Source organism: Canis aureus, chromosome 16 (genome assembly GCF_053574225.1).
Source record: "Canis aureus isolate CA01 chromosome 16, VMU_Caureus_v.1.0, whole genome shotgun sequence".
Classification (NCBI taxonomy): domain Eukaryota; kingdom Metazoa; phylum Chordata; class Mammalia; order Carnivora; family Canidae; genus Canis; species Canis aureus.
The window spans coordinates 28,185,724-28,212,364 of record NC_135626.1 but is presented as its reverse complement, the minus strand read 5'-3'; the positions used below and the strand labels follow the sequence as shown (position 1 = coordinate 28,212,364).

The 26,641-nt window shown below is 59.1% G+C and overlaps 1 protein-coding gene across 6 annotated transcripts; it reads right to left on the bottom strand.

The window, feature by feature from the left end:
• Positions 1-1,569: 1,569 nt before the first annotated feature.
• TSPOAP1 (TSPO associated protein 1) lies at positions 1,570-26,437 on the bottom strand. 6 transcript variants are annotated; one of them, XM_077852529.1, is made up of 32 exons: positions 25,244-26,437; positions 24,344-24,451; positions 23,923-24,051; positions 23,177-23,356; positions 22,442-22,627; positions 21,163-21,240; positions 20,993-21,076; positions 20,684-20,773; positions 20,384-20,506; positions 20,020-20,124; positions 18,511-18,561; positions 18,086-18,106; positions 17,077-17,281; positions 16,293-16,465; positions 15,009-15,124; positions 14,627-14,736; positions 11,916-12,746; positions 11,632-11,783; positions 10,952-11,320; positions 10,649-10,867; positions 10,145-10,327; positions 8,701-9,564; positions 7,982-8,081; positions 7,739-7,893; positions 6,965-7,133; positions 6,522-6,593; positions 6,070-6,102; positions 5,778-5,881; positions 5,621-5,692; positions 5,266-5,376; positions 4,521-4,580; positions 2,602-2,743 (listed from the first exon to the last, which is right to left on the bottom strand). In XM_077852529.1, the coding sequence occupies exons 1-31, from the start codon at positions 25,571-25,573 to the stop codon at positions 4,551-4,553; spliced, it is 5,553 nt and encodes a 1,850-aa protein (XP_077708655.1). In that variant the 5' UTR covers positions 25,574-26,437; the 3' UTR covers positions 2,602-2,743; positions 4,521-4,550. The 6 variants fall into 6 exon arrangements, with proteins under 6 accessions (XP_077708651.1, XP_077708653.1, XP_077708652.1 ...); XM_077852525.1 differs by lacking the exon at positions 4,521-4,580 and having other exon boundaries at positions 1,570-2,743; XM_077852527.1 differs by lacking the exon at positions 4,521-4,580 and having other exon boundaries at positions 1,570-2,743; positions 10,649-10,864.
• Between the last annotated feature and the right edge of the window lie 204 nt (positions 26,438-26,641).

Genomic DNA, 26,641 nt, shown 5'->3' with positions numbered 1-26,641 from the left:
GGCGCCAAACCGCTGCGCCACCCAGGGATCCCATTTTTGATTATTTAAAACAAAAAACAAAACCCCCAACTTTCTGCAAACTAGGAGTAGAAGAGAATTTCCTCAAGCCTGATAAAGGGTATCTACAAAAAAAATATGTCACTAACATCATTATTCATGGTGATAGACTGAATGTTTTCCCCTAAGACCAAGAACAAGGCAAGCTCGTCCACTCCTGCAGATTCTATTTAGCACTGTACTAGAGGTTCTATCCAATGCAGTAGGGCAAAAAAAGAAAAAAGAAATGAAAGGCATCAAAATTTGAAAGGATGAAGTAAAACTGCCTTTGTTTTTATATGGTGTGATCACATATGTAGAAAATTCTAAAGAACCTACAAAAAAAAAAAAAAAAAGCTACTCAGAAGTGAGTTTGATAAGGTTGCAGCATACAAGGCCAAAATATAAAATTCAGTCATGTTTCTATATCCTAAAGATGAAGAATCTGAAATAAAAATTTAAATAATACTACTACTTACAATAGCATCAAAAACATTAAATGATTAGGGATAAATCAGGCAGAAGAGGTACAAGACCTACAAACAAAACATTACGGAGAGAAATGAAAGATCTGAAGAAATGGAGAGGTGTGTTTTGTTCTTAGGTCAGAAGACTCAACATCATTCACATTGTCCCAATTGATATTAAGTCTCACTTGTGCCCTGGCCTTAGTAGATGAGGCTGGTGGTGAGCTGGAGGGTTTTGGCAAGAGAGGAAGTGGACACAGGGTGCTACACTTGGGTGGCTCCTCACCTGGGCAGTGATACTTCTTGTTTCTGCCAGGTGTTGCCAACCACCTGGAGTACGACCCGGTGTCTGACCCATGCTGCCCCTCCCACCGTTCTATGTAAAGGCAGACATCCTCATTTTTGCCCCTTGGCCCCTGGCGAGAATATGCAGCAGTCCACAGAACCTTGTTGCTCCCCACGTGGAATCTGGACTAATGGAGCTGTCCATAGCGCCTGGGGCTTCTTCTGCTCTGTCCACACCACCTCGGGGCATGGAGCAGCGGGGGCGGGGGGGGGGGGCAGGACTCCCACACACACTCTGCCTTGAGATTTCTCCCAACTGTTTTCTGTTCTCTCTGGAGTCCTGCTATTCTAATCTACTAAGAGTCCCCTCTCTGCCTTTCGGAATGGAACTATATGGTTTGCTTGCTTATACCTTTGGTCATTCTTAAATCCATTGTTTCTATGAACTTGGGACAGGAAAAGTCAACATTGCAAGGTGTGTTCAGTCCACTGACCTGAACCTGGTGCCTTTTCTTGAGTTTCCCCGCCCCTCTCCCCAGGTCTCTCTCTCCCACCAAGACCCTGCCCCAACTCCAAACACCTGGCTCCACAACCAGGGGACTAGGGAAGCTACCAAACTGCCTTCCCGAGAGAAGAAACTCAGGAGCTGCTCGTCTTCCTGGTGTTCATTGGTTTTGCCCTGGTCGCCCTCGGATGTAACTTCTGGGTTCTAAAGTCAAGTCCAAAGCTCAAGCATGACCCACCCCTCCGGGTGTCCTTTGCCCCAGGTTAGAGCCCAGCATGGGTTTTGTAAAAATAGACTTTATTATAATAAAATTGTCTTTTTAAACAAATGCCCCCACCGTTCCACACCCCTGGAGACCAAGGAGGGAGTGGGGGGTTCAGCCAAACGATCTCCCACCATGGTGAAGGAAACATGCAGAGACACTCACCCAGCCACAGGGTTACAGGGGGTGGTGAGGGTAAGGGTGGAAAGCTCTCCACCCCACTCAGAACAGAGAATGTATGAAAATAGCTGCATAAATCCGCCCTCTTCCCCAGCCCCCAGACTCTGACGGGGACCAGAGGAAAATGATGCAAAAGAGAAGTTGAATCCGATGAGCAAAATAAGGCAAACCCCACTCTGGCTTTCTGCCCGCTGGCCCCAGGGCCTTTGGGAGTGGGGACACACGGGGGCCAGGAAGCCAGGCCGGCAGGGAGGGGCGGAGCACTGTGGAGCCCGATTGGCCCGCTTTGGCATGGCCTTTCTCCCTGGGCCGGTGTGGTGGAAGCGACGGGGGAGGCTGGGCTGAGGCACTGAGTATGTACATATATACAGGGGTCTGCCCCGCCTGCCCCACGGGGAGCTGGGGCTCCAGGGGATCCAGTGCAAACCTGCCTTCAGGGGAAGGAAGACTATGGGGATAGCCAGGGCCGTCAGGGCAGGAAGGACCCAGGAAGGGGCCAGCAGAGTATGGTGGGAAACCAGGCGTGGGTGGCTGGACCAGGAGTCCCGGCTCCTAGGGTCCTGGCACGGTGACTGGGCTGCTCAGCAACCTTGACCAAGGTATGTCCTCGTTCGCGGCTCCGTTTCCCCTCCCGTTGGAGGAAGGTGCCCATCCAGAGGAGCCATCCTTGGGAATGCATCTAGCTCTGACCTTCACGAGTCTCTGATTCCCATCCAGGTGCCACAGTAACTCGGAAGAAGAGCATCCAGGGCCTTTCCCACCCGGTGATCTGGGAGCCTCGGAGTGAAGGGGGGGGCACTGCTTCTGTCTGTGGGACGCGCCACAGCATCACTCCTTTTTCCCAGAGCCCAGTTTCCTTAGGAGTTGCTTTCCCTTGGAGAGGAGACCCCACACCTTGTCTCTCGTGCCCTGTGACCCCCCCAGTTGAATCACGGGGAAGCGGCCAAGGCCAGGGGCACGGGGCCGACCTTGGGGCACCGGGGGCCCTTGTGTTACGCTGGCCCAGTCCTAGAATATGAGAGTAAAGGGGCAACGTCAGAGCCTGACTCCCTGCCCCCACCTGATTCCTCCACCCTCCGACCTCAGGTTCTTGTAATCCTCGGCATAACAGACCCATGGTCAAGAACCAGAGCCCCACCACCCCACCACTGCCCCCGCCCCACAACAGAGCTCAGAGGGGCGAATGCATGTGATGATGCTGTGGGAGCGCTGGGGACAGCCACAGAGTCCAGTTCTGCTTCCAGAACCTGGGCAAGCCCCTCCCCTTCTCTGGGTCTCTCTATAGGGAACTGGGCTGACAGAGCTCTGGAGTCCTTGGACCTCCCCCTTGGGATGGATGCCCCAAATGCCCCCCATGTCACCCCCTCACAGCAAAGGAAGAGCAAGGGCCAGGACCACATAGAGAGACAGCCATCCCCCCAAGGAAAGGCAGTTGTTGCACCACCTCACATGCTCGTCCTGCCCCACAAATGCAGTGCCCCAGCCCCTTCAGGGAATGGAGGCAGTGCCCACTCTGTGAGAAGGAGACTGGGACTCTTCCTTAAATGGCCTCTGAGAGGGCTGCAGGGGGCCTGGGCCACAAGGGCATCACTTAGCTCCCACCACAAGCTCTGGAGGCTGCCCTGCCACCCCTGCTAGCATTTCTTCCTTGTGAGTCTCCTCCTAGCTTCACTAGCAACCGTGAGTGGCTCCCCTTGCCCCAGGCCCACCCACACAATGCTGTTGGTGGCCTAAAGGACAGTGGTTGGGTGCACAGGAGAGCCACCAGGAAGCCTCCCTGCCCCTATTTCGCTTTCCCACATCCTCACCGTAACCTCCTATGCCTGGCACAGCCCAGTCAGGCCTTGGCAAGCCTACAGGTCTTGGTTCGCCACCACTGCTCCATACCCCTTCCTCAAGCCCCTCCCCCTCTTCACCACCAGAGCCTGGCCATCTCCTGGCCAAAGCCAGCCATGGAGCCTGGACCAGAGGCAGGGGAGCCGGGTGCCCAGCCTGGGGCCACAACACCCAAGGCCATGATGATGTGGCAAGGCCTTCCTCCAGGGGGGTCTGTCGGCACCCAGAGGTCTAGGCATCTACTGCTAACCAGTCAGGGCTGGTGGCCAACCAGGGAGTCCCCGGTTCTTCCCACTCCTTCCCAGGGCTCCTTCTATAATATCCCAGGAGGGAGGGGTTGCTGCGGGAACAAATGAAGGAAGTTTCTGAACCCCAGGGATGAATGGTTGGTGGTTATCTGCAGATTCCAGTTGTTTAAGTACCCCCCCATCCCGCCCACCTTTTATTCCCTCCAGCAGAGAAAATTGAGTATTAGAAGTAAAACCATGTATCTGATTCCCTCACAGGTTACAGTGCAGAGAACAAGGGTGGGGAGACTATTATTACTGGTGGCACTGCGGTATCATCCTTTTACCACCAATAATAATCACAATATTATAATACCATAGTCAAATAGTATCATAATATACTGATGAGTCATGCTATGGATGTCACCCAATATTCTATAAGCTGCAGGAGCTATAGAATATGGGGAGTCAGCTAATATGGGGCATTATGTGCTAAAATGACATGTATTCCTATAACAGCTGGCACTGCCCAGAGTAAAGGCAAGGGGAGGTGATGATCGTACACCCAGATCTGGCTCACAGAAAGAACTCCCTCCCCCATTCTGGGGAGGAAGAAAAGCCAGGTCAGCTCCAGCACTGAAGACAAAGGAACACTGTCTGATGATGGTGATGTAAGGAGCGGGGAGTCACATGAACAGAGGGGGCCAGTCCCCCCCACTTACACGTTGCTCTCTATATATATCTATCTCCATCTAGCACTGGACTCGTCTCCTCCTCGTTCTCTGAAGAACAGGGAACAAAGAGAGGAGATGGGTTATGGACTGACTCACATGCTCCCTGCTCAGTCACCAGGTCGCCCAGCTCACAGGAACTGAAACTTTGCACAGCCTTTGCCTTTGGAAACACTGCAGATGGAAGCCCACGGTTTCCCACTGGGGCCTGGCCTCTTCCTCCTCTCCCTGCCCTGGGGGGCTGGAACTCCACTGTATTCCACCCGCCCCAGGAGAAGCAGGTTCTAAAAACAAGGACCTGAGGAAGCAGAGCCTTGCTGGGCACCTGGGAGACAGAGAGACCCAACAGGGCAGGAGGTTCCCTGAAACCCAGGCTATGACTAGCTAGAGATGTGGAGGGTACAGGGGGCTTTTGCACAAGGTCCCCTTATCTACGTCATCCCCGGGGTGGGGGCAGCTGGGTCAGGTGGGTCAGGGATCAGGGTCCCAGCCATCACTGCTCTGCAGAGAGGGGCACATACCGGGAGGGAGCTGGCCCCGGCTGGGTCCTCCCTGGCAGTTCCTGCCTGGGCACAGTGCTCACCTGGATCATAGCCCGGCTGCTTCCTTCCCACAACACTGTCCCAGTCACCGCCGCCGCCACCACCACCGCCACCACCACCACTACCACCACTGCTACCACCACCACCACCACCACCGCCACCACCCCGGCAGGGTACAGCCCCAGCTTACTGACCTGACTCTCAGCCTGGGGTGTCCCGGGCTCCCTGTCCTGGCCACCTGCCTCAGGCCCAGGGCCCTCCAGGAAGTTGGATGGAACCAGGCCCCTCCGTCCATTGAGCTCCCCCTGGGGAGGAGATGCTGGTGAGACTGGGACCAGGAAAGAGGCCTCAGCCCCGCCCCCTCAACCCTGCAGCCCCCCGAGGGAAACAGCCTGAGGTCAGTACTACTGCCACAGCAGTGACTTGGTCCATCCTTCAGGCTTACTTCAGGAACCCTCACTCATCCCCGTCCCTGGCTCTAGTAAGGCCCTCCCTGAGAGGGCTGGTGAGGGGGGCATATATGGCACACCCCTGCCCCCATGTTCTCACATAGTAGAAACCGTCATCGTCCATGTCTCCGAACACAGTAATGACGTCCCCCGCCCGGAAGGGCAGCTCCGCCTGTGGAGAGCCCAAGAGGCAGGTGTCAGCCCTGGGGAGGTGCTGCCAGCACCCCATTGGGTGAGCTCTATTTGTGGGTCCTCACCTCCACGTCCATGTTGGGGGAGCTCTCCCGGGGGTTGTAATCAAATGCAGCCACCATGGTACGGGGAGATTTCAGGCTGGCAGAGGAGGTGTGCTGGGTGTGGCCTGCAGGGGAAGGGGGAGAGGGCCAGGGGCTCTCTCTGGACCCCCCACGCCCTACTGTCCTCCACACTGGAGGCCTGCTGACCACCTATTCACTACCCCTCCACTAGTGGCAGCCCCAGGGGGGAACCCAGGGGGCCACCCAGGCCCACCTCTTTCCCAATATCCCCAGCACAAGAATGGCCCCTCACCTGAACAGGGCTGGGCAGGGCTTTCCACCTCAGCTGTGGAGAGAAGGTGCAAGTGAGCCCGGCCCCTCACTCCCCTCCTCATCCCAGGCTGGGGGCCATGTGGGGCAGGCAGGATGCTCAGTCTCACACAAGGGAGGCAGGAGAAAGATGTTCAGAGAGAGGAGCCCAGCCCTTTGCATGTGGTAGTGAACTAAGACCCAGAAAAGGTAAAGGACTTGCTCCAGGCTGCACAGAATTTAGTCAGGTGCTTTCTGGAGCAGAGATCTTGGCAAACCACTCCCCGTCCCCATTAAAAGGAGGCTCCCCAGTGGAAAGAATGCAAGTGGATGAAGGCCTGCCCTAATTCCCTTTACCTGCTCAAAATCCCACTTGTGTCTCCCCAGAGAGCCAAGTGGTGCCCCCCACCCCCACTCATCCTCTCAGGCCCCAAGGGAGAAGGGGGTCTCACCCACCTTTCTTGGAACGACGGGGCTTGGGGGGAGGCCCAGCTGTGCGGGCTGTAGAGTACACAAAGGGACCATTCCCTGATCCAGAAAGGCAAGTATACGTAAGAGAGGAACTGAGGCAGGGGAGGGGAATAGGATAGTGACTCTGGAGTCTCCTCTTTGGGCTGTGCCTGGGTTCTTCTGCTCAGGTTTCTAAAGGGCATTCCTCTTCCAGCCCCAACCTCCAGGATCTAAACCACATGGTCCCTCCCCTCTGCCGCAGACCCCCATTCCACACGGCAAGCTCACTGCTGTGGCCACACTGGCCTAAGTCTCTGTGAGGCCACAGGCTCTGCTGAACTCCAGACAAATGAGGCTCCCCAGCCACCCTGGACATATGAATCGCTCAGGAGGGGCTGAGTTGGAGGTGGGGTGGTGGAAGGAAGGTAAGGGACAGCAGTGGCTCATACCTGAGCCTTCAATGAGAACATCTGGAGGCAGATAACCACGCTGGAGCAGCTGCTGTCTCTCCTTGGGGCTGTCCACAGCCACCTCGACCACCATGTTGCAGGGGATGTAGCCCATCCGGCCCTCACCTTCACCCCGGTAGAAGCCATCAGCATCTTTGTCCCCAAACACCTAAAGGCAAAGACCAGTTGTCTCAGGAGACCAGTGCAGCTCGTGCCCTGGGTCCCAGGCCCTGAGCCCCGCAGCACCACACTCAGGATTGCAGAAGAAAACTCTACAGTTTACAGGCCGTGAAATGGGAAATAGGGGGACACAGCCAAGGATAAGGATCAGAGGGAGGAGAGGAGATAGCCCTTTTCATATTATCGTCACTCACTGCACACCCATTCCCCCAGTCCACCCCAGACTAGATCCTCAGAGCAACAGCAAAAAAGCTTCAACAAATACTCAGACTTGAGTACAAACTGTAATGTTAACAGCAAGGGTTGTTATCATGCTGAGCCCTGTGCCAGGCAGTTGAAGTACTCTGTGTATCCTGAACCTAATCCTCAGCCATTCCGTGAGACAGACATGAACGTTATCCCCATTTTATCAATGAGGAAACTGAGGCCCAGAGCAGTTAGTTCCTCTCCCAAGGTTGCACAGCTCCCAGTGGCAGAGCCAGGATTTGACTCCACATCATTTGGCTCTAGAAGCTGTGTTCGCACCCAGGCAGGCTAGGATACCTCCAGTACAGCAAAGGAGAGAGGACGAGGGACCTAGCAGTAGGTAGTCACCTTTAGAATCTGGCCCTCCCGGAAGGGGAGCTCCTCTTCCCCAGCATCAGGGTTGGGTGACATTGACACAGGGTCATAGTCGAACAGAGCCACAAAGACCCTGACAGGCAGGTCCTGGTAAAGCAGCGCTTCTTCTGGGGGGCTCCTCAGAGGGGCTGCAGAGAGCAATGATGGTAAGCTCTGGCCAAAGCATCAGGTGAGGAGAGGCCCCTCAGCCTAGCCTGGGTCCCTTCGGGTGCTCACCCAAGTCAGTGGTGCTCGCCCTGGAGGCCTGGGCCCCTCTCCGCGGGGGGCCCCTCCGCCCAGAGCCATCCTGCCCTCTGGGCTCCCCAGTCTCTGTTGCCTGCAAAGAGAGGGCAACAGACAGCAGAAGTGACACACCATCCCACAGGTGGGCACCTGGGCAGGGGCAGGACCCCACGCACACTCCCCAGCTCTGCCCCGTTAGCGTAAGCAGCACAGCAGAGCAGAGGCACAACATTCCTCTCCTGGAGCCTTGACCCAAACTCACGGAGACATCGGACACCCCCATGGCGGGAGGAAGGTGGGAGACCCGGCTCTGGCCACCCTAGCAGATGAGTGCAGTAGAGGGGACTAAGGTTAGCTCCCAGAGCTGGCCGAGGAGCGTGGGAGAGGGGACCTCTTCTCAGGGTCCGTGTCCCGAAGACGTAACTAGCTAGGCAGAGGAAAGGGCCACCCCGCCCAAAGGCAGGGGGCTGGCTGGCAGCAATTGGCGACTAGCGATCACAGAATATTGTGCATCCATCCCAGTTCCGATCAGCAGAAGCAGCAAAGCAGTGGAATGTGGGTGGGAGGAGGTAGGAGAGGGAGCCCAGAGGCCCAGCCCCACCTCTGCGGATGGAGGCGGCAGCAGCGTGGAATGGGAGCGGCTGGTGGGCAGCAAGCAGAGCCACCAGGCGGCAGCAGGCAGGGGGCTGCCAGGGTAGGGGGTAGGCACGGACCCGCGAGGGTGGCTCCTTGGCTCTACCAGTTGCACTGCGGCCTCTCCGCTCTGGCTCCCCCTTCTCCCAGGCCGAAAGGCGTGGGGAGGGGTTGGGGCCTGAATGAGCCTTCAGAGGCCCCCTGGACCTCCCTATGGGGGCTGTGCCCCAGGCCTCCCCATCTCCGAGGTAGCAGGAGCTGGTGATGCCGATGCCCCCGCTGCCTGCCTCCGGCTCGTCCTCAGAATCATATTCGATGCTGATTTCCAAGCACTTGGGGGAGAGGCAGCTGGCCAGGTTAGATTCTGGGGCCCGGCCACGGGAGCATTTCCGGGAAGGGGGCGGCCGCCCTCTCCCACCAGCCTCTGGCAAGCCCTTGGTCCCCTCGCCCATGGGGGGGCTACCCCTCTCCCGTGTGGGGCCCGGTCGTCCAGAGGCCTGAGGCCCGCCGTTGCTGAGAAGTCGGCTGCAGTGTTCACGGGGGTCTGGGGACCGCCGGCGGTTTGGGGGCTTCTCAGGGGAGCCACTTCCTCTCCTCCGGCCACTTCCACCAGCAAGTCCAGGCACATCCTCCAGGCGGTCCCCAGCCCTGCAGGGCTCTGGAGACAAGGGACATGGGCCAGGTCCTCGAGGCTGACCACTGTCACAGCCGAGCCCTGGCACTGCCGGTGCAGGTGGGCCAGGGTCTTGGGAAGAACAGCCTGCTCCTGGCCTCTCCTCATCCTCCTCGTCCTCCTCCTCGTCTTCCTCGTCCTCCTCTTCCTCCTCCTCGGGGATGCTAAAAAGCTTCTTGCCGCAAAACTGCTGGAGGGGCAGCTCCAGGATCTGCTCCAAGATCTCCTCGTCACTGTCAGTCTCACAGAAGGGGTCGGGCTGGGGCTGGGGCTGGGAGGGAAGGGGGGCAGCAGGGAAGAAAGGTCCATGGGAAGAGGATAGAGCTGTGACCTTTGTCCTCAAACGAGGGCAGGGGTTGCAGGCAACCCCACAGCCCTCCCTCAGCTTCCTCCAAGAGGAAAGACCAGAAAGGGGGCTGGCCCAAAGTCCCATAGCATGTCTGGAGCACAGCCAGAGGAGGAATTACGGAACACGCCCAAGGAACAGGCTGCACAGATGTTGGGTTTCGGGGGACAGGAGTGACAGGGAGCAGACCACGCCTGTACAGTGGAGAGGCCTTCCCACCCCTCCCTAGAAGCTCCCAGCAAGGATCTCAGATGGCCGGGGCTCTGCACATGGTGGGCTAGAGCAGGAGAAGGAGCAGAAGAGAGTTCTTCATTTTCTCCTTTCTTCCCAGGAGGGCAGAGGCCAGTCCTGAGCAACTTCCTATCAATTGCTTGGGACAGGGCCCAGGCCACACACCTAGAATGTTGCTGGCACTCAGTGGTGACTGGAGCAGCTGCTGGCACGTGGGGTAGAGGCCCCTGAAACCCGAGATCTAGGGCCCACCGGCCTCCCCTCCCCCCATTACCTTGGCCCCGTTCTCCCTGGTGCTGTGGCCAACAACCTGCTTCTGGAAAGAACAAGTCCTGGAACCCAGCTCCTCTTCCTCCTCCTCCTCCTCTTCTTCTTGAATGTCTGAGAGATCAGAGTTGCGGCCATGGTCCACAAGGGAGTTCATCAGACGGCCCCCAAGTTCTGATGTGTCCTCCCTCTGCAAGAGGTGAGACAAAGGAGGAGAGGAAAGGGTCGCAGGAGGCACTGGGGGGTCTGGGAGGGTCAGCCCCAATCGGAATGACCGAGGTCCCTTGGCAGAGGGAGGGAGGGTCATGTCCCAAATGGGAAGTGTGCACAGGTGGGAGCAGAGAAGTGGGGGGTGGGGGGAGGATAGCAGCCAAAAGGAAAAGAGAAATCCAGGAAGACAAAGTGACAAAGAAGCAGACACAGAGCACAGACCAGAGCAGAAAATAAATGGAGAGGACATCCGGATTTTGGCTGGCAGAGGCCCCAATTCTATAACATCCCAAACACATACCTCAGCCCTGGGCCTCAGCCCAGACCCTGGGTCTCCTCCACGGCAGGCCTCAGCACAGGGCACCCGCTGGGCCAGTGCTCCCTGGGCAGAGGAGGGTGCTGGGAGAGTCTCCTCCTTGGCCAGGGGCGAAACTGCAGGGTCAGGAGCTCTCTCGCCCATGGCTGGCTCGCTGGCCTTCCCATCCTCTGAGGCACCCAGCATAGCTGCCCCAGCCTCCTTCTGGAATGGTAGGCACTGAGGAACGGCCAAAGCCCTAGGCCTTTCTCCCAGCCTCCACCTGTTCCCCCTCCCCCTGGCAGATACCTGAGAGCAAGGTGCCAGGGGTTCCTCATGGGATCCTCTCGACATCTCTCCGGGAGGTGGACCCCCAAGGGGCTCTCGAGCTCCCCGGGGGTCAGGGCGCCGGAGGGGAGAAGTGGGGTCTCCAGGCCCTGGGGAAGCTGGAGCGAGGGGTGGCCTGGCCTCGGAGCCTGGTCGCGGTGAGGCGCAGGGGACGGTGGCTGGCAGGCTGGCTGCCACCAGGGCCGGGGGGACAGGCGCCGGAATGGAGTCGGCTGACTCGCCGTGGGGCGACATGGTGCGCACAGCCACCTCGCTGCACGCCTGCAGCTGCTGTAGCTGGGACAACTCCACCAGCACGCTGCCTGCCGTGGGCGAGGCCACCTCCATGATCTGCAGGGTGGAGGGAACGCAGGCTGGGGAAGGGAGGCTGCAGGGGCCACATGTCAGGACACGAGGGTGACAAAGGTGGTCAGCATCTGCCAGGCATTGCGTTAAGGCCTTGGCGTATCTCCTCTCACTTAATCCCCCTCTTACATGTGATCTGAACTGCACTCATTGCTACCAAAGCCCATGCCCTCAACCAGTCTGCTGGCTCCGTGGTGCCCAAATGCCAGGGACTGGGGAGACTAGGCCTCTGAGCATGGCAAGGAGAGCCCCCATCCTGTTCCTGGGGTACGGGAGGCAGAGTCCCCAGGCCATACCTTCTGCCCATCAGCATAGATGGCATAGCCTGTGACCCGGACGCCGTTGGAGGTGCCAGCAGCGTCGATTGTTACTGGTAGCCAGCTGATGATCAGGATTCCAGGGGAGGGTCCCGGCTCAATCTGCACATCCAGGGGGGCATCAGGCGGGCCTGAGGGGAGAAGGGCACAAGACCAGGGGATGCAGGACGCTCACCTCGAGATGGCAGTCTAGTTTGCGGTTCCCCCGTAACTCCCGTGGCCTGGCCTTCTGGGTGTTATGCACAAAGCCCAAGCCTGCATACCTGCCGGGAGTGTGGTGAACTGCAGAGTGGCAGCCCGCTGCTCTGGCCTCTCCCAGCCTGGTTCCCAGGACTCTCGAGGTGGGAGCTGAGCCTCTACTCGGGCCTGATAGAGAGTCCCAGGCCGCAGGTGGCAGAAGGTGGCCCAGTAGGTGCTGGGGCGGGCAGGGGGGCACTCTTCCCCATTGAGGTAGACGGCATGGGCCAAGTTGCTATTGCCGGGCACCCAGGTGATCTCGGCAGATGTGGCCGTCAGTCGATGGACCCGCAGCTGGCTAGGTACCACCCCGGCTCGGGTACCCAGCACCAAGCAACAGCGCAGAGGGTCGGAGCTGCCCTGGCTGGTCAGGGCCTGCACAGAAACACGGAGGGGCCCGGCCCGCAGGTCCAGGTTCTCAAGCACAGCCTTGGGGGGCACCCCTGGCCCCAGGGCCTGACGCAGCTCCCCATTCACGCAGATATGGTAGCCACATAGTTCCACACGCTCGGGAGGCGGCTCCCAGGCCAGGACCACACTGTGGGCCAGCTGCCTGAGGACCACCAGACCACGGGGGTGAGGCACGGCAGGGGGCCCGCCCAGGCCCTCAGGCTGGGGGCTCAGACTGAGCTCGGCCCCCTCGGCCTCGTCCTCAGGTCTGGGCTGGCTGCGGCCCCCGCTGCTCTGGCCTCCGCTACTGCTGCCACCCCCACCTCCGCTCAGGAGACTGAGTTCAGGGCCCGAGCTGTGGGACAGATCGGCCAGCTCCGGAGGGAGGGAGGTAAGGAGGTCATCGTCGGACACACGCTCTACAAAGTTGGAAGGGACCAGGCCCCTTCGGCCATCCATGAGCTCCCCTGGCAGAGGGAGGGCGGGGGAGGGGGAGACAGAGAGGAGGTAGAGAAAAACCGGTCCAGTAAATGCATTTGAGCCAAGGTTAGAGCATGATCTTAAGCATTTGATGCAAATCAACATTTATCTGTGAGTAGTTTTAAAACGCAAGAGCAGTCGATGTGTTGCAGGAGGGAGTTATTGCTAATATTCACTGGGACGATAACAACACTGCGGTGATAGAGGCCAGCGCTTCTTAAATCTTAGTGTGCCTATGAATCGCCTGGAGATTCGTTAAAATGCAGATTCTAACTTAGTGAGGTCTGGCTGGGGCTGCAAGTCTGCATTTCTAACAAGTTCCTAGGTGAGGCTAAGCTCTGCCAGGCTGCCAGAGAACGTCCATGTTCTGAGGAGATGAGTGCCGAAGCGTGGCTAGGCAAAATGTTATGATGTCTACAACTCACTTTTACCTCATTTTTCTTTTTTAACCTACAGACGGAAAAAGCAAATACGACAAAAAGTTAACAATCTCTGAATCTAGGTGGTGAGGATAGGAGTGTTAACTGTTACTACGCTTTCGTGTTTCTGCACGTTCGAAAACTTTCATACTGCGAAGGCCTGAGGAGTAGGGGACAGGGGCACCCTTCAACCTCCCTTAGTGGAAAACTGACATCCTCGGCGGGAGAGGAAAGCACCGCCTGGTCAGGGGAAAGGAAAGTAATTTGGTCCGGCAGCCTGAGCACATCAATATAAGACTGACACTAAGGTATGTGACGGGAAAGAGAGGAGCCGTCGCAGACCCACACCACCTGTAACAGCTGGCGCTGGAGCTCTGGCCACAGCCAGGGCCACGTTTCCCAAGTTGGAGCCACAGACTGCAGTCCCCCATCTGGGACCAGACATATATGAAGCAGCCACTTAGCTAAATGTGATGAGGGACATGGCATCATGGGCCCTGTTGTCTCCAGGCCTTTAAATCTATCCCAGATGGGGCAGTTCAAATTCTAATAATCTGAGGTTAATATTTGTGGTTTGGCTGTCCTCTCCCCACCCCAAGAAAAGGTGTTGGCTCTGGGTTTTTGGTTTGTTTGTTTCATTTAAAGTCATTTTTCTGGGAAATACTTAACCTCACTTCTGTTATCCAGACCTCTGGGGACTTGAGCCTCCCTCAAGTTCATGAGTTCACCCTCATTCATAGCAGCTACTCAAAGACCAGGCACAGGGCCTGTGGAGGGCACACTGAGCGGGCTCTGAAGACCCAGCCTTACAAGCCCAAAGCTTTGGATGTTATAGATTCAGATCTAACCTCTTTCTTAAATCCCCGCCCGTGGTTATAGTCTCACCCTGCCTTGCCTACACTCCAACCCTGTCTCGGCACCACATCACTCCCCCTGCTGTCTGGCCAGGACCCCCTAAGGAGTCTTCCAAGACTGTTTCTGCTGCAGGCCCTGCCCTGTTGCCCAGTCTCAGGAACGGGGCACTACTCAGTTGCCTGAGCTCCCCATGGACACTGGAGGGCTGCCCTGAAGCCTCTGCCCTTCCTGGGCCCTGGCACCTGCTGACTATCTACTAACACCCTTTCCTGGGCTCTGGGCCCTCATTTCGCCACACCTGACTGAAGCCCAGCATCAGACCCAAGCTGCATGCCCAACTTCCATGTCACTAAGTGTTAAGCACCGTCATGCTCCATCTGGCAGCACAAAAGCAAATTTCTTGGGGCAGATCTGTGGTCAGACCAGCTTCCCCCTCTCCTACATGGGCTGCCAGGTCTCTGCCTGCCCTTTAGCTAAGTCTGAAAGTTCTGGTGGGCTGAGCTAGTTGAGGGAGGGTATGGGTAGTTGGAGGTCTTTGGGAAGATGAGCTTGAAAGCGGAGGGATGGACAGAATAACTCTGCTACCTTCCTACCTTCAAAAAACCCATCCTCATCCATGTTGCCATAGATGTAGATGTACTCGCCCGCAGTAAGAGGAAGCTCTGCCTCTGGATTCTCATTGGGGCCCTCAAACGGGTTGTAGCTGTTGAAAGAGGTGCAGAGGAGGAAGAGTACAGTGACCTATATCCTACCTCCGTGTCCCGTCTCCTCTCTCCCACTGTACTAGGCCCTTACGGATACTTGCTCATCCTCAATAGCCAAGTAGAGCACTCACTGCACCCACCTGGCCCAATAAGGCTGAGACGACGTGTCCAACTGGGATTCCTGCCATTCCCACTACCTCTTCTTCACCTTGTCCCTTCCTCCCATATACCTGAAACATTAGGGAAATGGGAAGCGGGGGAAGGGGCCCACCTATAGCGCGCTAAGAAGACCTGGATCCTGGCTCCTCCCCGGGCGCCCTCTGGTGCTGCTGGGAGCAGGGAGACACTGTCCGCCTCCAGCTCCTCCACCTCACTGGCCGTGTCCACCTGTGGGCAAACAGAAGTTCAGGACCCAGGGCCAATGTCAAAGCAGGCAGGTTTCCAGGATGAGCCAGAGGATGCACTGCTTTGAGACTAGAGAGAGCACATGCCAGACAGCGCCAGCAGCAATGACCCCTGATGATTTCTACATCAGCACCCAAGCCCGCGGGTCCCGGCAGAGCCCGGCTGCTCTGGCAAAGGGGAGTGAGAATAACCTGCATCTCTCCTGAGCCCTGGCCTCTACTGCACCAGCCCAGTAAAAAAACCGCTCTCCTCATCAGAGAAGCAGCCAACCACACTCGTGTGCAGTGGGCGACCAGGGGCAGTTTGTCTCCTTAAGGGGGAAACACAGAAAAGCACTCCAGATGGGAAGAGCTGGAAGCAAGGAGAAGGAGGTGCGGGGAAGTCCCCAGAAGAAGGCTCTGGGGCTGGGGGGGACAGGGCAGCCCGTCCACACCGCCAAACCCAGCACCGTCATTCTAGCCCACAAGGGGGCAGTAGAGGCCGGGGCTGGGTTCTATTGCTTTCCAAAACCTTGGACAGCAGGGCTGCGCCTGACCTGTCGCCTCCACAAAGGGGTATGGGAGGTGGAGACAGGGACAAGGTGATCAAGCAATGGTAACGAAAATAGCTGCCACATGTTAAGCATCTACCATGTGCCCTGCAGTAGTCCTCTTCCTTCTATTTTTTCACGTAATCCTCACGACATTACAAGGCAGGTTTTATTAGCTCCAAATCCAGACAAGGAAACCAAAGCCCAGATAAGGTCAGAGACTCGCCTAAGACAGAGCTGGGATCTGAATCCTAGAACCTGTGTTCCTTCTCACACAACCATCTGCTTCGGCTACAGACACTAGCACGAACAGTCTTTTTATAGGGATCCTAGTGCCGAAGTGTCTCCCTCCATCCAGCTCAGACTCTGGGGCCTCTCTGAGCCCCCAAGGGGTGGGGCTGGGCAGCCCCAAAGTAGGATCTGCAGGGAAGCCCTGGAGGGTGGGACAGGCTCCACCTGAGCTCCTCACCCATAAAGGAATCCACAGGCCTTCTCTCCCAGGGCCTGGTTCCACTTCCCAACTTGGGACCCACATGGACCAGCAGCCACCCAACTCCTGGGGACCCCAGAGGAGGATAGGGCCACTCCACACCTTCCCCAGGCCCCCGCCCCACCACTGACCTCCGGCGTGGGGCATGACTTGGGGCTGTTGTGGATGGATTCAGAGCGAGAGGAGTTGGAGAGGGACTCTGCTTTCTTGGCTGTCCTTCGAGGGACTCCAGTAACAGTGGCGTGGGTAGGCTCAGAAGACTTTGGAGTGCAGCGCCCTGGGGAGCCCGGAGGGACGTCGAGATCTAAAGAGAAGATGGCACGTGGGGTCTGTGGCCTGAGAAGGGACGAGGGAGCAAGGGTGGGGCTGCTCAGATATGAGGGTCAGGCCCTCCATAGGCACGTTTCCTTCTTAGAGGAAACATTTGAGGGAACTTACTAAGTAGAGGTGGAAGTGATTTACATATATTATATCACACAATTCTCAGAGCAGCTCGATGAAGTGCACTGAATTATTCTCGTCTTACAGCTTAGGAAACCAGAGCCCGCAGAGGTTTAGCAGCATGCTCAGAATCACCTGGACTGTTACGTGAGAGGGGCTGGGGCTCCCAGAACTGCCTGATGCCTGGCCCAGCTCTTCATAAGCCCATACTACCAGCTGCTGATTCCTAGTGCCCAGCTTCTTAGCCATGACCACAGAGTCTTGCTGGAGGAGAGGACCAGTGGCCAAGATGCCTGGTCAGACTCCAGGAGAGCCACTCCTGTGAGCTCATTTCTCCCCCAGTGGAGTCTTGGTTCTAGCCAGGCCTGGCTCTAACTTGCTGTGTGACTTTGGATGAGTTGCTAGCCTTCTCTGATTCTGAATGCTCCGCTCTATACAAAAGCCCCAGACTAATATCATTGGGGTCCACCTTACCTTTGGGGCCAGACCCCCGGCAGGGCTGGGGAGTGGAGCAGCAGCAGGGGGGTGGGGGCTGGTCTCCAAGGGTACTGTAGCCCAGAGCAGAGGTGAGTAGATCCAAGGGGCCAGGGTGCAGGCGGAAGGCCTGGAGCTCCTGTGCCAGGAGGCTGAAGCGCTCTGTTTGGCTGCGGCATTGTTCCTCCAGCTCTCGAACCCGGACCTGGGCCAAGACTTCCCATAAGCCACCAGGCCCAGCAAAGCTGCCCAGTCCCATCCGGTGCCACGTCCACATAGGAGGAGGCCACACTGGGCTTCAGCTCGTTATCTGCCCAGCCGTAGGCCTGGGCACCAGCTCTCAGCCTAGCTGCCCCACTGCCTTAATAGTGTCTGAGCTGGAGGTGAAGTACCAGCCCTGTGGGGGCCCCACCTCCCACTCAGCACACCCCCACACCCCAGGCAGTGGCACTTCCTGCTTCCAGCAGCTTCTAGGCCAAAAGGAATGGCGCCCACTCCTAGCTCCACTGCCAGGACCTCCTCAGGAGTTTCCTTGGCTCTGCTGCTTGTCACCCTCCCACAGTCAGTGACCCAAATCCCTACCCTCAACAGAGATCCCACACAGGAACTAGGGACATCTTTGTGGCAGGAAGGAGCCAATTCTCAAAGAATTCTTCTCAGGTATCAGGAGAGAACCAACATTTGGGGCCTCTCCCCTGGCCAATATCAAGAGGATCATCCGTTAGGCCACTAATGAACTTCCTCATGGTCTGAGCGGCAAGGATTTAGAGGAGGGATGGCCCTGTGTCTGCCATGCATGACTGGGTTGAGGAGGTGGCCCACAGGTCCTTTAAGAATCCCAGCCCATCTACGCATTCTCGGGTCTGCTACCGGGCATACCCTCCTCTGTCGGCCATGAGGACTGGGGCCACTTAGACCCAAGGAGGGAGACACAGCTCAGCCAGCCTGGAGAGGTGGAGGGGAGGGGATGGCCCAGGGAGGTGGGGGGTAGGGGGACAGGAGGCTGTACCTGCATGGAATCCAGAGTCGACTGTGGCAGGAAAGGAAAGCACAGAGGACAGGTTAGAACCATTCACCCTGTGGGGTCATTGTGCAAAGAGGGAGGGAGGGAGGGAGGGAGAGAGGGCCCAAGTGGACACTACCTGGTCGGCTCCCTGGACTGACTGGGCAGTTCCTAAATGGAAGGATATTTCAGGGTGAAGGCAGCCTCTGGGGGTGGGTGGCAGTGGGAGACTGCTGCCACCAGACCCAGGAGCCCCTGCCCAGCTGTGCCCTTGCCCAAGGAGGCCAATGGTGGAGGGGATTCCCTAGGCTCTGGAGCATTTTAGGGCCCTTCCTGCAACCCCACACCCCCCACAGCCACCAAGTCCATTCCAGCTCTCTCTGAACTTCCCTGCCTTCCCCCCAAGACCGGTCTCCCTCCCAGGACCCTACCTCCAGCAGCTGCACAGCCCCTTCATGTTCCCTCTTGGCTTCTGCTTGGGCCTACAGGGAGGAGGAGGCAAAATATCAGAGGCAAAGGATGAGGAACAGGGAGGGGGTGGAGGGAGATGGACAAGAGGAGGGGCAAGAGGGAGGAAGGAAGGGCAGAGGGAAGGGAAGGGTCAGGGAGACAAAGAAGGAAGGGCAGCTGAGAAGGGGGAGGCTGAGGGCTCTCCCCTCCCACCAAACTCTCGCCCCAGAACCATACCTTAGGTCAGAAGGTAACGGTGTCAAGGAGAGGCAGGTGTGACACTGCTTCTCTCATTCTGAGACATCTACCCTCTGGGCTTCCCTCCCACCTCCTGGGAGGCTCCTTCTCAGCCTCCCTCACCTGCTCCCTGCCCTCTGCTCTTTCTGAATGTGCTGCAGGGCACAGGGCTGGGCCCGCTTTACACTCTTCGCTCTCTCCCAAGGGGTCCCATCTAGTCACACAACTGAACACATCTAGTCACACTCTGAAACATCCCTCTCTCTCTGACCAACTTCCCCACGACTCCAGACCTGTAGATCCAACTATCTATGGACATGTCCACTTGTATGGTTAACACACAATCCAAACGTAGCCAGAATCGAACTCAGGACCCAGGGCTCCCTAATTCTCATATCCGTTGCCCCTTCATCCTTCACCTCTCGGAGAGTGGAGAGCCCCGCTGTCCCTCAGGTTTACTCAGCAAATGGCCAAAAGGAGCAGGAACTCTACTTGAATCCTATGAAGTCTTCTGAGTGCTATCTCCAAAATGTATTTCAAATCTTTGCCTTGGTTTCCACCTGCACTGCCTGCATCCCATCCAGACGGACATCATCTGCACCACCCCCAACACAGCAGCATTAACACCTGACCCCCTGTCTCCCTTACCCCTCCCCCCACCCCACCCCTGCGGCCTTGCTGCTCCAGTCACCTTCTGAAAGAATGAATCAGATCATGCTTCCCCCCCCCGCTCCCCCCCCCCCCCCCCCCCGCTTGGGACCGTCCAACAGCTTCCAGCTGCTCAGAGAACAGAATATCCAAACTTCTTTAAGCCCAACAAGATCTGGCTCTCGCCCGTTCCTGCTGTTCTGTACAGCCTGCTGTATTCTAGCCACGCTGGTCTAGACCTCACTGCCACAGGGCATTTGCACTTGAGTTTCCCACTTGGCGTACTCTTCAGCTGTCTCCTTCTCACTCTTAAGGTGCTAGAGGCCTTCCTTGCCAACCTCTCTAAAGTGGCCCCTTGCCCCATCCCACTCACTCGGTCACATCACCCTGCCACTTCCCCCACTGGGCCCCTAAGTGGCTGGGGTCCTCTCTCTCGAACATCTGCTTATTTGCTGATTGGTCTGGGACCTGATCTTTCCGCACCACTGTCCCCCAGTGCCTGGCACAGAATGTGGCATTCAGTGGGTGCTCAGTAAATGCTCATCGGATGAGTGGATGACTGAGGCTCCCGTGGCCCACCACCCTTCCCTCACCCCTGCGCCCACCTGCTGCAGCCTCCGGACCTCCTCCTGCTTCTCCTGCAGGCTGAGCCGAGCCTGCTCATGCTCCACCTCCAGCTGCTGCCTCCGCTGGGCCACCTCCCGCATATGCTAAAACACAAGACCCTGAGTCAAGGCCAGGGCCCCGCTCTTCCGTTTCTGTGGATCTAATATGGGGGGGGGGCCTCAGACCCCATGTGTTCCAGATACCCTCTGTTAAAAAGGAGACTGAGGCCAAAGAAGGGCAGGGGTTGGCGGCGCCAGGACTGGACCTCAGACCCCAGTGCCCCACATAGAGCACATTCTACAGACTCACTTTCTCCTTGTGCCAGGGACAGAGGCCCTCCCCCCACCTCCACAGTCTCCTCACCTTCAGCACCTGCTCCAGGCTCTCCAGCTTGCTCTGCAGGCCCTGGCTCTTGCGAAGGGCCGAGTCCCTCTCCTGTGTCACCCCCAGGAGCTGGCCCCTCAGCTCTGCATTCTCCCACTCCACCTGGAGAGCAGGAGCCGCAGGGAGCTAGGTGTGTCAGCCTTGTCCCAGCAGCTCCCTCACCAGGGGGACAGTACCCTTCATACCCTAGCCCGTTCAGGGGGTAGAGTTAGCCCCTCGCCCAGGAACCAGGGCCCCAGCAGAAGCCCAGGCCCCACGGCACATGGGCAGCGCTGCTACCTGCTGCTTTTCTGTGGCCCTCCCACTGAGCCGAGAGTTCTCCTCCACCAGGCGGGCATTCTCATTCTGGGCTTCTCTCAGCTGCAGTTCCTGAGAGACCAGGGGAGCTCTGGAGAGGGGACCCAGCACCCACACTCCTCTTCTTCCCACACGAGGACCTGGCCCTCCCAGTACAAGGCCTTCCTCCCCCAACCTGGACCCTGCGCCAGGCAGGGCAGGAGAGCCCTGAAGGAAAGGTGAGGTGAGGGCAGAGCTGAGAGGGAGCCCACCACATGGCTGGCCTTGGGGAGGCCCTGGGGGGGAGCTCACCAGCTCCTCACATCGCCTCTGCTTTTTCCGGGCTTCCTGTTCCAGGCTCTCGCATTTCTTTCGCTTCTTGCTGAGCTCCGACTCCTGTGGGGTCAGAACCAAGGGCTCCTCATGTGGGAAGGCGAACCTTTCCACAACTGGTGGCCTGAAACCCTCACCCTGGAACTTACCAGCTGCTGCACCCTCTGCTGTTTCTCTGGCTCCCCTAGGCCAGCAGGTGGGTTTTCCACATCCTCCTGGGGTGTGGCCTGGAAATGCCCAGGGATGGGGGCTGGCACCGGAGAGCAGGGCCCCAGGGCAGCCTGCCCCCACCACACCCCCAGCCCAGCTTGTGTGTCTCAGTCTCCCACCCCCTCTCAGTCAGCAAAGCAATCCCTGCCTAAGAAGGGGGTGGTGGTGCAGCCTGCCCACATCTCCAACTGATGTGGAAGTGCAGAGGCTGCTCCCCTGTGTCCTCCAGACATACTGCTTGGAGATCCTGAGACCCATGTGTGCCCTGGGAGTTGGGTCCCTTATCCAGGCCAAAGCTTTCCGTTTTTAGCTCCCAACAGCAGCCCTGCTCTGCACTCAATAACCGTCCTGGGTGTCCTTCAGTGACTGGCAGAGAACGAGGAGACTGCCGGGGCCCCTCGGGCTGTGGTGCTCCCAGAGCTAGGAATTCTGGATCATCCAAACCCGGGCATTGCCTAGAGCAGTGCAAGCCCGGCCACTCTCCTCCTAGCTTCCCCCGGGCCCACCCCGTCGCACTTCAGACTTCTCCGTGCAAACTGCGGAGGGGGGCAGCCCTTGATGGGAGTGCATCTCCCTCCCTGGGCCTGGCAGAGGGGCAAAATCTGAGCCAGAAGCGCCCCACGCCCGGAGGCCTAGGTCGCTAGGGGGTCCCTTCTCCCACCCCTCTTGCCAGAAGGAGGCGAGCCGAGGTGCCGCCCAAGTAGAGAGGATGGAGAGGAGCCGGACCTCTAAGTCCTGGCGGCCCGGAGTGGGGTTCCCCCACGACAGCCCCCGCGACAGAAGCTGCCTGAGCCCAGCGCCCAGCGAGGGTCGCCCGTACCTGGAGCCGAGGCGGAGGCACCGCCGCCCCCGGGGCGGGTGGGGGCCGCGGCCGGGCCTGGCGGACCCGGTGGGCGCTGCAGGGGGCGTCCCCGCGCTCGGGCGGCGGCGGGAGGCGGCGGCGCGGGCTGGGCCCCGGGCGGCTGCCAGGGCAACCGGGGATTTGCGGCCGGGCGGTACCACTGGCAGCGCGGCGGGGGCGGCGGGGCGCGGCCCGCGGAGGGCGGACCCCAGCGGCCGGGGTCGACGTGGCGCAGGTCCCGGCGACCCTCCCCTCCGCGCTCGGAGCGCGCCGCCAGCAGCCGGGCCGCGGGGCTCCGAGCGCCGTGCGGGGGACGATCCCGGAGCGCCCCGCCCCCCCGCACGCGCCCGGACGCGCGCCCTCGCGCCCCAGCTCACCTCTCCCGGGGCCCCGGGGGCGGGCGCCCCTGCTCGGGCCGGGGCGGCGGGGCCCGGGGGCCGGGGCGGCGGGGGCGGCTCCTGCTGGTTGCGCAGGGCGATCTGCCTCTGCAGCCGCAGCACCTCCCGCTGGGACTCGCGTAGCAGCCGGTCGAAGTCCCGCACGTGGAGCCACTGGGGGCCCTCCTGGGGTTGGGGGCCAGGGAGGGGCGTCAGGCCGAGCCTCCGGTCGCCCCGCGCCATCCCCGGCCGAGCCCGCCCTGCACCTTGCAGGAGGGGCTCGGACGCGCGGGAACGCGCCCCCCTCGCCTGCATCCATGCCTGGTCATAGGTGCATGCGGATGCAGCCACATGCTTCCGCGAGCCCGTGTGCAGACGGTCACAGCTAACTCATCTACTGGGCACTCACGGTGTGCCCGGCACCGTGCTAAATGCCTTGCGACCATCGCTTCACACAATTGCGAGATATGTGTGGCTTCATACAGCCAGACCCGCTGGCATACAGCCCGAAGGCCTGAGCGCAGAAATTCCCAGGCCTGGGACTCGGGCTCCACCCCCTTCGGTTCAGGCTCCTTCTCCCCGCTCCCACCTGGGCCGTTGCCAGGGGAACCTACTCCCCAGCAGCTTCTACCTTCCCGCTTCATTTGCATCTCATCAACATCTCGTCTGCATCCCACAAGCCAGGCAGGCGGCCCCGTACAGGGCTGCTCAGGAAGGGGTGTCCGGACCTCGCACCTTGCCAACCAGCGTGAGCCTGGCCTGCAGCTCCCTGCACTCCCGCTGCAAGGCAGCGATCTCCTTGTCCTTAGCCAGCAGGGCGCTGGCTGTCTCACTGAGGTCCCGGGCTCGCTGATGGGCCAGGGCCTTCCGGCACAACTCCAGGCTGGCCCCAGGACGGGGCACAGGGGCACTCACCTGGCCAGAGGAGGGGCAAGGCCAAGGGTCATCTGAGGGCTGGGGCACGTCTCCCACTCCTCAGCTCCTCTCAATGGAGGGGGTAGGATGAAAACCCGCCTCCTGTTTCTACCCTGTATTGGGGGTTCTAGGTGACCACTAGACTTACTCGACCCCACCTCAGCAATTCTCAGGCAGAACTGAGAGGGTTAACTCCATATCCTAGTTTAGGATGCAGCAAATTCAGGGCTGCCACTGTCATGGGTCTTCATCCCTGCCCCCACCAGCTCTGCACCCAGAGATGAGCTCAGCGGGAGGCTGCAGCCAGCACCAGCACGTGGTAATCCAGAAACCTGCTCCCTGCCTGTTCAGGAACTCCCCGCCCAGCCCTTCCCTCCCTCCTGTAACCCCAGAAACCCTCAGCCTCCTGGCCCAGACGGCACTTGCCCTTCCTACACCCTGGGCCTTGGGCTCCTGCTTTCCTGGGTGTTAGGAGTCCATGACTCCTAAGCCCCACTCCCTCACACCTGGCCTGGCTCCCTTGTCCCTGGTCACCCAGCCTCCATCCAGCAGCCTCCTGTCCTCACCACCTTCAGGTTAGTCTCCTGCAGCTTGCGGGCCCTCTCCTCCAGGCGTTTGGCAATGACCGCCAACTCGGCATTCTTCCGCTTCAGCCTCCGCACCTTCTCCTCTGTCTCAGGGAAGCTGCTCTTCCTCTGACAAGGGGTCAGCCAGAATTGGGGCATGTGGGGAGCACCCCACAGACCCAATCCTAACTGGCTGGGTTTTGGGTTAGAGGTTAGAGCCCGGGGCTCGCAGTGGGGTCCTTGGCCACCCTAGATAGGGGTTCACCTTCTCTGGGTCTTGGGATCATATCACTTCCAGGTAGCCCCCACTTGGAGGGATCATATATGGGACGAGGAGGACGCTGAGGCACAGGCCTGGGGCATCTGAGTCTGCCTTCCCCCAGTTCCAACCAGGACTCGGGACTTGCTTTCCAAGCCTCACCAGCATCTGATTTTCCTCCTTAAGGATGTCACAGCGCTGCTGCAGCTCCCCCAGGGCCCTCAGCAGCTCCAGATTGGGCCTGTCCCCAAAGCCCATGTTCAGCTGGCCCTGGCGTGAGAAAGGATGGGGCACAGCACCTCAGGAATACACCCTCCCTGGCCAAAGCCCTCCATATGGAAACATCCTGCCCACCAGTGGTCTAAGGAGACATGGAGACGAGAGGGTTCTCCCCCGTGTCCCAGGCCTTCAGAGACGAACGAGCATAGGAGGCCCAGAAGGGGCCCACACTGGCCTCTCCCAGCCTTGGGACCCTCTCTGCTAGTACCCAATTCTTTCCGTCTCTGCCCATCTCTTCCTGGGAAATGCAAGCTCCAGCTCCCAGCCCCACCCCTCCCGGTTCCTTATGTTCCCTGTGTCCCCCTTCCTTCCCCAAAGCCCTGGTCCCTCCATCTTCCATAGGAGGCCACTCACACCTACCCCAACCTTGTCCTACCTGTCTCAGCCCAGCACTGAGCCCCCTCCCCTGAATCCCCTTCCTCTGAATTCTGATTCCACCATACACCTCCACAATCCCCACCACCCCCAGGATCCTCCAGCCCTCAAGGACAGAGACTCTTGGAGGAGGAGACACAGACAGACCATCAGAGAGAAAATCACCAAGGGAAGGGGTAGGGGCAGGGCCAGATGTAGCAGACAGGCAGAGTCAGGACAGACATATGGCAAAAAATGGAGCCACTGAGATTCCTGCCCCGAGAAGGCATGGCACACAGTCACAGAGAAGGACCCCCAGACAGAGGCCAGGAGAGGAGAGGCTGGTGGTGGGGTTGCATATTGTGCCCAAGCTGGAGGTTATCATGACAGGCCCCACCACGTAGACCCCAGCCCTCCCAGCTCCCTTACCTTAGGGAGAGCCTCCACCTCCTCATCCTCCAGCCTCGGGCAGCTGGGTCTGGAGCTCGCTGCTTGATGCCTCAGGTTGGGCAGCCCAGTTTTGGTTCCTTCGGGCTCAACGCCCCCCATAGTCGCGAGGCTCTGGGCTCCCTCTGGCTCGGAGCTCTCTTCGGGCCTCGGCTCTCCAACCTGCAGAGCTGCCTGAGTATCAGTAAAGCTTGGGGTCGCGCCTCCAGGTCCCCTCCCCTGGCCTGGAGTCCAGCTCTGCCAAGCAGGCAGGGCCCATGGCTCCATGGCTCTGGGGTCCCCCAGCCGTGGGAGGGGTGTCAGTTGCTCCATGATACTGCCAAGGGGCCACAGGACCCGGGCCAGGGGACATCACCCAGACAAGTGGAGGGGCTGGCGAGGGTCATGCCAGGCCAGACCCTCTCCTCTCTGAGCTCTTGGCTTCACCGAGGCTCCATCCAAGGTTGGCCGATCTTCCTCACCCACAAAGGAGGCTGCAGGAGTCAGAGCTGCCAGAGCCGAAGCTAAGGGTATGCGAGCTATGTCTGCTCGTGGCTGTGTGTGTGCGCGCAAGTGTGTGGAGGAGCGAGGGTGTCCCCGTGGGGGCAGGGAGGATGTGCAGAGGCCACCAACAGCAGCGCCTGGGTGAAGGTCTGCGTGTGTCTCTAGCTCTGTCTGTTCGGGGCAGCGCTGCCTGGTGTGTGTTTGGAGGAGGGATGCCCCCACTTGTGTGTGTTGGGGGTAGTGGTTCTGCGTGTCCCTGTCTGTGCCTGTTTCAGAGTTGCCAGTTGTTTCTCTCTGTGTGTGGGTGTCTGTGTTGCAGGGCTGTGGCAGTGTGTGATGCTGTCACTGGTTGTATCCAAGCAGCTCAGTGTTGTGCGGCTGTGTGCATCAGTGTCATTGTATGTCCGTCAGCATCTGCGAGTCTGGCCATCCATCTCGACCCTCAGCCTGGTTAGGGTGTGCAGGAGCTGCTGGGGGTCATCCTCAGCTGTCGGCGGTGGTCCTTTATCTCCTGCCCTCCTCTCTGCTGCTTCTCTCGTGCTTGCTGGGCGGTCGGCAGGTCCTAAGGAGGCCTGGGTCGGTGGGCTGCTTGCCTCATAGTCTCTGTCCCTGCCGGCCTCAGCTCTGGGGACTGCAGGGGTCCCCTACAGTCCAGGAGCCCCGAGATGGGCGCAGAGGAGGGCTGAGCCTCAGAATGGGGGGGGGGGGGAGCAGAGAAGAGCCAGCCCTCCCCTCCCCCTTGCCGTCTTCTCCACCCACCAATAGGAAGTCGGCTGCTGGTTTCTATGGTGATGGCGCTGGACTGGTGGGCTGGACTGGCAGGCAGGGTCGGGACAGAGGGAAAAGCTGCTTCCTCACGGGATCCCAGCCCAGTACTCCTGACATGTGGCCTCTCGG

What these genes read in the sequence shown, in the direction of transcription:
- TSPOAP1 (XM_077852525.1), bottom strand. Translation starts at nt 25,573, where the DNA reads ATGGAGCAACTGACACCCCTCCCACGGCTGGGGGACCCCAGAGCCATG. An exon ending in GGGCTGTGCAGCTGCTGGAG is followed by an intron (nt 18,107 to 18,510) that starts GTAGGGTCCTGG and finishes TTCCTGCCACAG; the next exon opens with TCGACTCTGGATTCCATGCA. An exon ending in GGGAGGGCCAGATTCTAAAG is followed by an intron (nt 7,134 to 7,738) that starts GTGACTACCTAC and finishes CTTTGCCTTTAG; the next exon opens with GTGTTTGGGGACAAAGATGC.